We start from the raw sequence: 13,247 nt of genomic DNA, 5'->3' as shown, positions 1-13,247 counted from the left end.
GTTTTAAAAATAGCCTATATATAAACTTTGAAAAATAAGCTAAGAGATGGGAGGAATCCCTCACTGAACTTAGATGTTATGAATTGCAGTATAAAGATTTAAGTTGGTTTCATTTGTTTATGTCAGTTTCTTAGATTTAAGTATTTCATAAAGAATTTTTTTTATTTCAGATAAACCCCATGATAAATTTTATTATTGTATCTTAACTATATAAATTATATAAATGCTTTTTTTAAAATTCAGGTCTTACTATGGGTTAATAAGATAATGAATTCCAATTTGCTTTTGCAAAACAAGGATATATATTTTTGGCCATTTTCTTCACATTTATTTTTAAAAATATTGCTGCCGCTTTTTCGTAAGTGTGCCATAATTCCATTTACCACATTTTGTTGATCTGTAAAGTCATACAAGCTCGAAATTTTAAAGGTACAATTTTATAGCCAATATTAATAGTGTTAAAACAAATACACTAAAAAAATAAAATCCTTAAAACTGAATGCCTTACAAAGGAACAGTATGTGTTAAAATGGTATCCTCTTTGAGTTAACATATGTATAGGAAATACATTTTAAATGAAAATGTAACTGCTCTAGAGGAATAGATAGGTTTGTTTTACAGCAAATTGAAAGTTCAGAGAAATATCCATCATTCAGTTACTACAATAATAAATTAAATCAAGGGGGCAAGGAAAGAGAATAGAGGAGACAATGGGAAATAAAGGAAAAGGAGGAGGTGAGTTAAGAAAGAGCTATTGCTTATGAACTACTTCCTACAAAAAGTGATAGGAAAACAGCAGATAGGGCAACAGAGAGAAAATTGCATCAGGCTTCAGTGTTTATGCTTTTGATGGAAATGTGCAAATCATTTCCATTCCTTATGGTGCTGTCATGCTCCATCACTTTAGTCCATTTTCACCTTGCAAAGGAATTCTGAATGGGACTTCCTTCTCTGGCAGCTAATTAATCTCCCACAAACCTGCTCTTGCAGCTTGTCTGCCTGGAATGCCCCACACCTTAAGCTGGTGACTCCTGAGCAGGTTTCTTTCCCCTTGGGCAGTTCTTTCTTCCCTTAAGCTATACGAAGTCACATCTTTTCCTTTTCATTTGGGAAGTTATGTGAGCTTTAATCTATCACTGAGAAATTGCTCCCTCTACTCTACCACCATAAATGAATATACTCCCAAATAATTGAATTGGGTTTTCATGACAACAGACAAAGCCTGAATATAAATTGTGAATGTGCACCGTATTTTACCAATGGTGCATAAAATATGTAAGGACATATATTACTAAATTATACATTTTCTGTGTATTTGTATTTGCTAGATTTTTATTGTGATGAAACAGATGTTATATTGTTGCATTTGCTTTAAAAATACTATCAAATTTTGCAAATAGGAGACTTTTTTAGTTTACTGGTGCACTCTATGTAAAAAATTTTTTTAAGGTAAAAGCATAATTCTTTATAGGTTGAAATGCTTCAATTAAAAAATAATAAAAATCCTATTCAGGTTTATTCTATTTAGTAAATATAGCCTTATATAAGTCCCCACTAATCAACTACTTTACAAATAGTAATGCTTAATTTATAATTGAATTGGAATTATATTTGAATAATAGCTCATAGGAGGTTAAAAATATTAACCGTACTTTAATACTTTCCTGATGCTGTTCACATATATCTTTCTTTCTTTAATGGGATTATCTGCATTCCTTTAATTTTCTTTTTACTTGTTTTTGTTAAATCTTTAGTGAATTTGTGTCTATATTTTTCCTTTCTTTATATTTCCTTTTAATTAAACATAAAATACCTTCCATCAGCTATGTATTGCATGTCTTTAAAAAGCAAAATATATGATAATAGAATAACTATTCCAAATGTTAAAGGTTATCTGTCCATCTGAGAAGATGGATGCAATTTGACCCAGGCATGTATGGTAAACACACTTGATGAAAGAATAGGATCACTATAGATATTCAATTATTCACTGATATAAATGTGCACACACACTCACACACACACATTTCCTGCCTCTTAACATGTGTAGTAATTATTTTAAAAATTACAGGGTGGATGTTGTTAATGGCAAATTGTAGGGAGTCTATATTAGGTGGTCTTTCTATAAAAGGTAATGAATTCTGTTTTAGCAATCAGTTTAATTATAGGCAAATTAGTTTTGCCCTTTAGGTTTTATTTTATCCTTGGGTAAGACAAGTCTACTTTGGCTTTGAACTTAATTCATGACCTTGACCCTTACTTCTACTGTGGGTCTTTTCCTCAGTCTCAACTGAAAGTCTGATGTACTCAGTGAGTTTCCTCCACTCTGGTTGGGATCAGAGTCCAAAACCTTCCAGCATGCCTGGTGTCTGGTATCACCATTCAGCTCTCAATCACAGAGCAGGAAATCTCTCCTAAGCCTTAAGGAATCATACTCTGCAGAAATGCTTTTAGATCTTAACCAACAATTTATAGTGAGTCCCCACACAAACTACTGCCATTCCCAGTGCAGCTTACTTTTCTCAGGTATCCTAACTGCAAATTCCAGGCATATCAGGGGCCCAGATTTCTCACTGCTCCTTGGCTCAGTGAGACTTTAGTCTACTGGGGTTCTAGCCTGTAGCTGATGGCAGGGCAGTATTTCCAAGCCAAAAGAGAAGGAAGTCAGTGAACTCACATTGAGTTTTTCCCTTCACTCAAAGATTACCATACTGCACTGTGTTTAGTTCAATGCCAGAAAATAGTTGCCTTAAATAATTTGTGTAATTTTATAGTTGTTTATGGTAGGAGAAGTACAATACTGGTTACTCTATCATGGTTAGAAACATAAATCCTAACAGGACTTTATTGTTAGATAAGGAGATAAATAAGATTGCCAGAAGTGAAGCAGGTGGAGGGTGGTAAGGGGGTCAGGAGCATTTACAGTTATTATAGAGCCAGTGGCTAAAGGAGTTTTGCAACAAGCTACGTCTATTCTTTCAAATACAAGAATGGAAGAGAGATGTACTTCAAGGATCAAGGGATCAAGTCAGTAACACATTTGATGAGATGTTTCTGTAGAAGACAACAAATATGATTTGAAATTAGAACCTAATTTCAATTTCCCTCCTTTAGCCACTAATCTTTAGCAAGTAGCTGTCCCCATACAAAGATAAGTCATAATAAAAAGGGACCAGAACTTATGAAGAATTGCAAAAATTGAAGAATACATGAATGTAAATCAAATTCCACTGAAGAACATACAGTGCATAAGTTATCATACAGTATTAAGTTATCAATAATTCAGACAAAAAGTGCTATACCTATCAGAGCTTAACTAACTAGTAATCAGAAATGTACTTAGTTCGACGCATCTGGTCACTGCATTATTATATCACCAGGAACAATGATTTTTCCCTGAGTTCCTGTCTTCTTGAAAGAAGGAATTCAGTCAAGAGACACAGTTAGGTGAAGGGCAAAAAGCAAAGTTTATCAGTGAAAGTAGGTATGGACTCACCCAAGGTGGGGAGCAGCCCAATGTCTCTTTTATCCTGTAGATTGGTGTAGGGATGGAGTCCCAGAGAGCAGTTTCCAAGCTCTCGACCTCATGTAGAGGGGTGCTGGCTTGGGTAGTGGATGGCCATCAGCTGTAACCAGTTGGCCGTTGGCCACTAATATAACTGCTGTGGCTACACTAGCAGGCATGGATTGCGGCTGGCACGTGTGGTTAGCAAGCGGATTGTGGATTGCAGATCGTGTTGATCCTACTTCCTGTGTCTCGGCTGGCCATCAGTGAGACTAGGGTACAGGAAGACCCCTCATTGGGGTACTGGCAGATGTTTGCTTTTGTATCTCGACCAGCCACCATCGAGAATATAGTGGTATGACTTCCCTATGTATGGCTTGGCTTCTTTGTTGTTCCTTTTAGGCCTCACCATATCCTGTGTTCTTGTGTAGGGGAGCGGGAGCTGAGACCCTGCATTACAATTGGGTTGTCCCCGTCCTCTTCCTGCTGGCTTGTTTGATGTGGTTTCCCTTTTCTCTGACTAGCTGCCTCGTCCTGCACGTTTCCTTCATTCTAGTGCGTCTGAGATAGCCTGGGTCTTTGTTCTGGTGGTTCGGTTCATTGGGTCTGCAACAGGATGTTGATGACGAGAATGGGTCAACTGTGGAGGCCTCCTTGTTCCTCCTCCCCCTGCCCAGGCCTACCTTCCCACCTACTCTATTAGTCACCCTACTTCTACTCTTTCTCTAGTTTTAAAATATATTTATAAATAAAGTTACTTAAAAGCAATCAAACATTACAAATGAGGGGTGATACAGCTGTATGTGTATTCTGTTTCATTAAGAAAGAGTCCTTTCATAAAATGAGAAACGTGCCCTTGTTTCTCCTTTTCAATTAACTGCTGATCGTTTAGATCAGTGGTTCTCAAACGTTAGCCTGCATCAGAATCACCTGGAGAGTTTGTTAAAACACAGATTATTGAGCCTCAATTCAGAGTTTCCGACAGTGGGTTTAGGATAAGGTCTCAAGAATTTGCAATTTGCGTTTTGACATGTTCCCAAATGAGGCTGATGCCGCTGGTCGGGGTAAAACCCTTTTAGAATCACTGGTTTAGATTCTTTTCCCTAAAGGCAAATTATAATCATCAAGAGGAGACGTTAATTCACACTAATGCTCAGTGTCCCTTTCAGACAAATTGAAACAGAATGTCTGGGACTTGAGGCTATGCATGGGCCATATGTATCTCAGGTGATGCTGACATGCAGCCAAAACTGAGAGAAAAAAAGAAACAGAATAACTTAAAGAAGTTTGTCAGATCTTAATGCATTAATTTAATGTTTTCTCAGCATATTCCTTTATTAGGTAGGAACAATGCTGATACAGTCATTCATAATAAGGAATGAATGACAGTATAAAGATGGCTTTACCAAGTGACTTTATAAATTGAAGATAATTTAAATTTAATCCTTTTTATGCTGCTAACTTTATAAAATGCTTAAAATATAAGGTAGTCATAGAACTTTTAAAGTGTTCTTGTACATTTTTGCCATTTATAAACTTACTTTATGCCTTAGATATTTTAGTCGTGTTTATTAGCATTGTATAGACAGCATAAGAAACGCTCAAGTACTAACGCCTAAAACTTTAACTCTTAATTTCTTACTCTACAGTGAAAGATGCAGATGCACTTTGTATGGACATACAGACTCTGTGAACAGCATTGAGTTTTTCCCTTACTCCAACACTCTTCTCACCGGATCTGCAGATAAATCTCTGTCTCTATGGGATGCAAGAACGGTAAGCATACCATTAACAGTTTGTCCAGGTTTTAATAAGTCTAGACTCTCTTAGTTACTCTTCAGGGACTGGGTACAACTCATAAAGTAATTGTGCGGGGGCAGGCAGGGTAAAAGAATGGTCGTAGGTTTCTATTTATAAGATCCTATTACTGTACTCTTATCTACCCCGCCTTCTGAATGTAAGGCCTATAAAAATAATGCAATTACTTCATTAAACATTAATTCAATTATTTATTGAACCTCTGCTGGTGCAGCAGATATGAAAGGGAAACACATAGTGCCTCTTTTTAAGTGTAGTTAGGTAAGGAAGAAGAAAAAAGAGATTTTTTCAGTGCAATGAAGTGTGTTAAAAGGGAAGAATATACAAAGTACAGGGGGGGAAAACAAGAAGGAAAACCCTCACCTGCTTGGAAGAGTATGGATGGCTTGCTTGAGCTGAGCTTTGGAGTGTAAGTAGGATATGGCAGATATTCTTGAGAAGGATGACTTCCAGGAAAGGGCAGTGCTTGTACAAAGCCATGGGATGTGACGCTACAATGGCATATACTGGGAGCAATGACATGTATGAATAGAGCTTACAGGAGAAGGAAGAAATGACAGGAAAGAGTAAACAGATGGACGATGACAGAATCCTGAAGTATCTGATTGAAGTTGTATACTGCCTTGGAGAGTAACATAATCAGATTTGCCTTCTAGAAAGTTTGATATTAGGATAAGGGAATCCGTTTCATTGAGGAGGCTAGTACCACAGGTGAGGGGCAGATGAGAATTTGAACTAGGAGATTGTGAAAATAAACAGGATTGAATGAATTAAAGAGAAGAGGTTTATCAGAATTTGAAGTGATTGGAGGTGGAGATTATGGGAGGAGGAGGGATTTAGGGTGACCCACTCCTAGTTTGTCTAGGATTAAGGGTTTTCCTGGGTCATGGGATTTTCAGTGCTGAAACTAGACAGTTCCGGGTTACTGTGCCTGCTAGAGTGCTTTACATGTGAAGAAATGGAAATACAATGTGGGATTTACATTTTCAAACACTTTGGCTGTGAAGATGAAGAGGAGAAAAGGTTGTAGCTCTAGGGTCAAATAAAAGCTCTTCTCTTTTTCAGATAGGAGACATAATGTTTGTTTGGTTAGGGGTAAGAGCAGGGGGAAAGGAAAGGGTTGAAGATGCAGGAAAGAGAAGAAATAATAGAGAGGCATATTGAATACAGATTTTAGTAATTTGAGGAATGCCAAGATATGCAAAACAGAGTCTCCATATTCGTTCTTAGCAACATTTGATGAGGATAATAAAGAAAACTAGGACTCCAGGAGACTGTACAAAAAGGAAGAAATATCCATAATACTTGGTTCCTGGGTCAGTAAAGAAATGCAGCGTGTAATTTCTCCTGTTTATCTTCCCATATAAAATACATGATTGATACCAATAAAAGAATATGATATCGTACAGATGATACAAACAGGAACCCAAGATCTGTTGGGGGGCCGGACATGCTATTTAGTCCTCTGAGGCAATTTCATTTGGTATGAATAAAGAACAAGTCTTTAGGTTCACATATTACAGAAAAAGCTAATGGTAGAGCTACAAATATCTTATAGACACCAACTTCACATGTTGCAGATCTTTAGACTTCTGAGGAAGCAGAAGCCAAGGGGGCATTGTGGGAAAAGTGTGTTAGATGTGACTTAAGAATAAAACCAGAATGATTAATTTTGGGGTACAATAGTCCCACAACCTCTTCCTTGTATTAAAATAGCTTAGACCCTGATACAGTGGAGTTCACTTTTGCTAATGGAGCATCAATGGAAAAGCAAGGTTTTCAATGCATTTAGTCCAAATACTTAGATGTGAAGTGCATGTAAAAGTAATTGGTAAAGGAAAACCCATAGAGAAAATATTAATTTAGCAGTGACCTAAATTTTGTGTTCATTTTCTCTTGATTTTAGTTTTTTTCTTTCCTGTCTCTCAACGTGTTATGACTGAATGTTCTCAGAAAGCGTGTCGCTCATTTACTTTCTCTCATGTGAAAAACTGGAGCACTAATGCTTGGAAGTAAAACTGTTATTAAGAAAAGTTGCCTCTCAGATGCCTGCTTTAAATGCATGGAGTTGTTTATTGACGGTGACCTTCCTTCCTGATGTTGCAATCTCTCTAGTGTGCTGTTTTTATTCCCCACCGTATCTCTAAGAGCAGGAGAAAGGGATTCAGCACCACACAGAGCCTTTAGCATATAGCATAGCATATGGATTGATGTATATGCAAAGAAAGGCTGTGAATCCCAAAAGTATTATTATAATTACAATATATATAAATATAAATGTAAATATAAACATCTGAATAGGTTTCATGGCACATTAAATTTTATATTATTAATATTATTATTATAATACTGTTAGTACACATACTATCTTTATATTCATTAATACTAGGAAAAGGGCTCTAAAATATTTTGTATATATTAAGTGCTAGTCACAAATATTGAGAAATGCATCTATAATTAGAAGTAAAGTTAATCGAATGTGTTTGTTTTCTGAAAATATTTTCAAACTAGATGGTAAGAAATACATATTTAAATTGATATCTATGCAGTATAGAAAGAGCATGTAAAACAAAAGGGAAATTTACTTAAGTTATTAATAATTAGAAAATGCAAGGTGTTAACTAAAATATTGATACTAAATTCTACAAATAATGTGTGACAACAACTGTATAATTCAAGAGAATAATTTCACTAATGTTGTATTAGAAACCTCTGGTAATTTTGTTTTCAATCCGCCTCATTTATCTAAAACACAAAACAAAACGAAAAGCTTGAAATAACCAGATTTTTAAAAATTTATATAATATGCATAGTTTTTAAAAGGTACATGCTATATGTTATTTATATAATATAGAATTATTAGCTGTTTTATATCCCAACGGTTCATGAAGGAATGAAAAATAAATTAAGTTTTGTAGTTGAATATTAGAAAATATTGAGAAGAGTAACCAGGGTAACTATAGTTCCATGTGATGGTAAAAACTGTGCAACACATTGCTATGGATGACATTATTTGACTTGTATTATCAACTACATCCATCGTATGCTGATCTTCTTAATAACTTTAAGATTATGTTAATCCCTTAATAAGTAAATAATAAAACTGTCAGGGTATACTGGAAGTCTGAACCTAAAAGAACAGGAATGACTTTCTTCTCTTCTTAGTCAAGCAAGAACAGTACATATTGTCACTTTAATGTGATCAGTTAGTATTGAGACATCCTCTAAAATAATTTTTGATGAAACCTGAAAATGACCAGTGGATTATATTTCTATAAATTAGTTTGAAACTTTTTTCTCCCATTCCCAAACATACACTAGTCTTAAATCATTAACCTACTGTAACAGCTTACTGTCAAAGATGATGAATGTGCAGACCTCTAAGTCTGTCTCTAAGTCAACTGGACAGATCAGCTCTGAATATTGTGGGAGATGAGGAGAGGGATATAAATCTCTCTAATTACCAAATTGAAGCTATTAAATAGCTTGCATTCTGGAAACTCATGAAATTGTTCTGTTGTACAGAACCAACATGCAGAGTATTTTTCCTCAAGGTTATGAAACCGGAAAATTATTTTATTGAAATTGAAAAATAAGATTGTAATAGTGCCAGAAAATGTATAATATAGTACATTTAATGAAAACTTATAATGCCCTCTCAAAAAGTGACATGAAAAGTCCCAACATACGTCAGTGGTTTGGAAACCCATTTAAAATAAATACAATGAGATTATGAGTTATTCACAAGTCCAATGAAAATATTAAGGCTTTGATATGTTTTTCTAAAAGAATGTGCTCACAGTACAGTAAAACATAGAATAGGATGAGTAATGCATCTGTGAGTTGTTCAGAGCTGGGTTGGCAACGGTCAGAGTTGCTGACATTTTGTCTCGTGATGAATCAGACACAGAAAGTTCATGGCCTGGGAGCCTTTGGTGTCTATGGCCTGCTCCCTAGACTAACTGCAGGCTCTAGTCCAGCATATGGTGTTGTTCCGACTTAGCTTTAGCCAAAGGATCCAGTTACTGAGCACTGTGAGTTCCTCTAAAGTGGAGAAACTAAGAATTCACCAAGAAAGTTACACTCGTGGGTCCTGTCTGGTGCCTGCCTCATTGTTCGGCCCGTAGTTCAGCTTCCACCCTGCATAGGTCTGTTGGTTGCCCGATGTAGAATCTGGTGGCCTCTCAGAGGAGCCTGGCATTATTCATGAGCCAGAGTGTGGAAACAAAGGCAAAGCTTGTATGTTCTCTCTTTAGGTTTTATTCTTCAGTTTAGTAATATTTATTGAAGATCTTTGTGCCAGGCAACATTCTGGCTTCTGGATTATTGACTGTGAGAGCCCCTTCACTCAATGAACAAATAGTCTACTAGGGAGACATAAAGATACAGTATCTTAAAATAATGTAGTAATTGCTATATACTTGGTATAACTATAGCTTTGGCTTTTTGTGCCAAAGCTTACTCTTCCAAGAGGTGATGTTATGACCAATACTTATTTAATACCTACTATGTGCCATCACTTTGCTTATACCATCTATGTGATGCTTTCTGGAATTATCATTATTATCTATATTAGCAATTGAAAAAAACAAAGGCTTAGAAGAGTGAAGTAATTTGCCCAAGATTGGCCAACTAGTCAGTGGCTGACTCAGGAAACCTCAATTCTGTATTGTTATTTTATGGCCTCCAATTTTTTTCTGGTTCTCACTGAAAAATGAGGATAGTGTTAAAATGACATTTCCGTGAAAAAAAAAAAAAGATGATTCAGTATGCTTATATTTTCAAAAATATTTTTTAACACTGTAATTCAATGATTCATGTCAGATCTATGCTTGTATTTATTGACTATCAAAGCTGCAAATGGTCCCTTGCAGAGATACAAAACTCTAAAGGGAAACAGTGTATCTTGGTCTGTTGCTATCAGTTATCTACAGGATTGTCGAATTCATCCACCAGTTATGCAAAGGCATTTTTGTTAAAATTTTGCTAGGCATTTTGTTCATCCTGAGGTCAATCAGTTGGTCTTGTAAAGCAATCAGAAGTTTTCACATATTTTGAAACAATGTAGAAAATTCTGTTCCTACACTTTTATAAAGAGTCCAATTCAAGAACTTTCAAAAGTGATTACCCTGATAGAGATTTGGCAGATGAAGCTCTTCAAAACAACTGTTATCAAATGTTCCGTCGAGCAAATTTCCTTTAAAAATGGTCCCTTTTATGCTCACTGTTAAAATGTCACCTTTCCTTTGATGGGATGATTAACTGTATTATTATTTTCAAAACTATCTGCTTCTACCACATGATCGACAAATATTTGCCATCACATAAAACATCAACAAATTAGGATTACTTGTGTTTGGTGGGGGGATAACATAACTCATCTCTAAGGTCAACTTTAAAAAAAAATGCTTTGCTAAACTCGAGCAGTCAAATTCAGTGGGGGCATGAAACATTTTTTTGGTTACTCCCTGATTCATTAGAAATGATTGTTAAGGTTATAATCATCAAAGGACTGGTTTGCATAAAATTAACCAGCTTAAAAATATCCAAAGTGCTCCAAATTGCAGTAATACACTGCAATACTTAGAGAAAGCGTCACTGTGATCTTTTCCAGATACTGTGATGCAGCTTGCTTTGGAGACCTTGATTCAGCGACCTTTAGATTGCACAAATCCTATGCAAAATCGCACAGTTCCCTCACTAAATAAATGTCAGCTACCATCAGTTATTAAACACATTTAAACCCTAACTATGTGGAATTAACCAACCTGTACAATGATCTTTCTTTTGAAAAGCCATTCCCTTTTTTCTCTTTTCTACCTAACATACCTTTTCTGCCTTCTACTGGTGAGTTTGCTTCTATTTTTATTTCATCTTTCCTGAAAAGCTCTCCATGTTTGTACCTCTGGATTAGCTGCCCTAAGAGGCAACCAAGAAAACTTTGTACCACGTAGAATGTTGCTATTTTTTAAAAAAATAAAGTACTTCAAGTATTGAACTTGACAAGCGAGAAATATTTATTTTCACAAAAAGGCAAGCCTTACCAATTTGCTAACTTTTCGTGTAATAACTAGTAGCTTCAATAATGTGGTACAAGAAGATATGTTTGAAAAAATAAATGTACTTAATCGTTTCTATAGAATCCTGGGCTTACATCCTATGTTATCATGTATTTATGTCAAACATTATAGCACAGCAATGCTACACATTCTGCCTCAATTCAAACCCAAATTCTGATGCGTATGAGCAGTGTGGTCTTAGCATCAATTGTCTGAAATCTTTCTGTTTCAATTCCCTCATTTGTAAAATGCACACGGTAGTGGTACATATTACATAGGAGTGCAATGGGGCTAAATGGTTAATCACATAACATGCCAAGAATATTGATACATATAAGAACTTAATATATTTTAGATATTCTTATAGCAGCTATCATATCATATTAGAGTTGTTTGACTACTAATGTTTGTCATGAGACTCTGAGCTTTTTTCTCTAATTTCACAATGGTTGGCATAATGGCTGCTCAATAGATGTTGAAGTAAGGAAGGGAGAGAGGGAGAGAGGCTCATAAATCAGAGGTTTTGCTTTTTATGAAGAAAATCGTTTCATCTGAAAAATCCACTGTTTTCTAAAAATTAAAAAATAAGTATTTTAATACACAATAAAATTATCATTATTAAAGAAATCAATTTAGTATAAGGTTTCAAAACATTGTTATTTAACTCATAAAATGTTGCATTTCTTTATATATCTTATATACACCACTTAAAATTTATGCACATATATCACAAGTACCATCATGTTTTTCCCCTTGCCCTTTGTAATTAATGTAAATAGCATTACAGTTGCCAGCCATGGGAAGACTGCATTTTTGTATTTGCGTGTGTCAGGTTTTGAAAAACTGTCGTATTACAATGGAAACAATGATTGATCACTGTGTATTTCTAATGGAAATATACAGATCGATTAGTTTTATGAGATTATTTCAATTATTTAAGAGTTAGAAATAATCCCTTTGTCTTTCATGCAGTTCATTTAAATTTAATCCAATAAAGATGTAAAGTTGTAGTATAAAGAGGCATAAGATTAAGTAAAATCCCTAACCAATTGTTTAGAATAACTTAAATATTCTTGATAACACTTTACTCTTGTCATAGTTAAAACACCTGTTTGCACTGCCTTTTACGTTGAATTGTATGGATTGAGTTGAATTTTAGGATGGGGGAAAATCCTAAAGAAAATACTAGGTATAAAAAACTTATCTTTAGAATAAAAATAACATGGGCTAAATCTTCTAATAAACTTTTCCCCATATGCTTGCCTAATATTTATTTCATTATTGAAATGTGTTATTTGTATCAATTTGAGAATATTTATATTATTAGGAAAGAAATAATCATCTAGGAAGTTATACAATTTAGATACAGCAGGTACAGACAACTCAGTTCCTCTTACAGTCTTTAATAATAGCTGTAATGAAAATAGCTAGTATTTATTCTGTCAGGCACTTTGGGTACATGATTATATTTAATTATCACAAACAACATTTCAAGTTAGAGAATATTTTCACCATGTTATAGATGAAGACACTGAAGATCAGAGACGTTAAATAACTTTTTCCAAAGGCCTGCAGCTATATAAGTGGCGGCCTGAGATTGCAACCCTGTTCATTCCAGCTTCAAAATCCGTATTTCTTTACTGCTACATGCCATCTCTATTTTTTAACATGACATTAAATAAAATCTGATTATCAAAAGGCATTTGTAAGCATCTGTGTATAACACTGGGGTTGAAACTGTTCCAAATAAAATAACCCACCCCCCCCAAGTCTAATTCAACTTCATCACTTTGCCTCCTCATAACGTATGTTCTTAGGGAAGAGTAAAGATTGAAGTATTGTAAAAATAAGTATTTCATTTAATA

General features: G+C 35.0%; 1 protein-coding gene across 1 annotated transcript in view; it reads left to right on the top strand.

The window, feature by feature from the left end:
* Positions 1 to 13,247, top strand: part of SPAG16 (sperm associated antigen 16) — a 759,782-nt gene that overhangs the window by 453,595 nt on the left and 292,940 nt on the right. The window contains exon 14 of the mRNA XM_033111509.1: positions 5,155 to 5,281. Within this exon, the coding sequence (XP_032967400.1) occupies positions 5,155 to 5,281 (127 nt within the window). The remainder of the gene's footprint in view (positions 1 to 5,154; positions 5,282 to 13,247) is intronic.

The sequence above is a fragment of the Rhinolophus ferrumequinum genome, chromosome 8 (genome assembly GCF_004115265.2).
Source record: "Rhinolophus ferrumequinum isolate MPI-CBG mRhiFer1 chromosome 8, mRhiFer1_v1.p, whole genome shotgun sequence".
NCBI lineage: Eukaryota > Metazoa > Chordata > Mammalia > Chiroptera > Rhinolophidae > Rhinolophus > Rhinolophus ferrumequinum.
The sequence above is the reverse complement of the archived record's forward strand: the minus strand, read 5'-3'. Positions and strand labels throughout refer to the sequence as shown.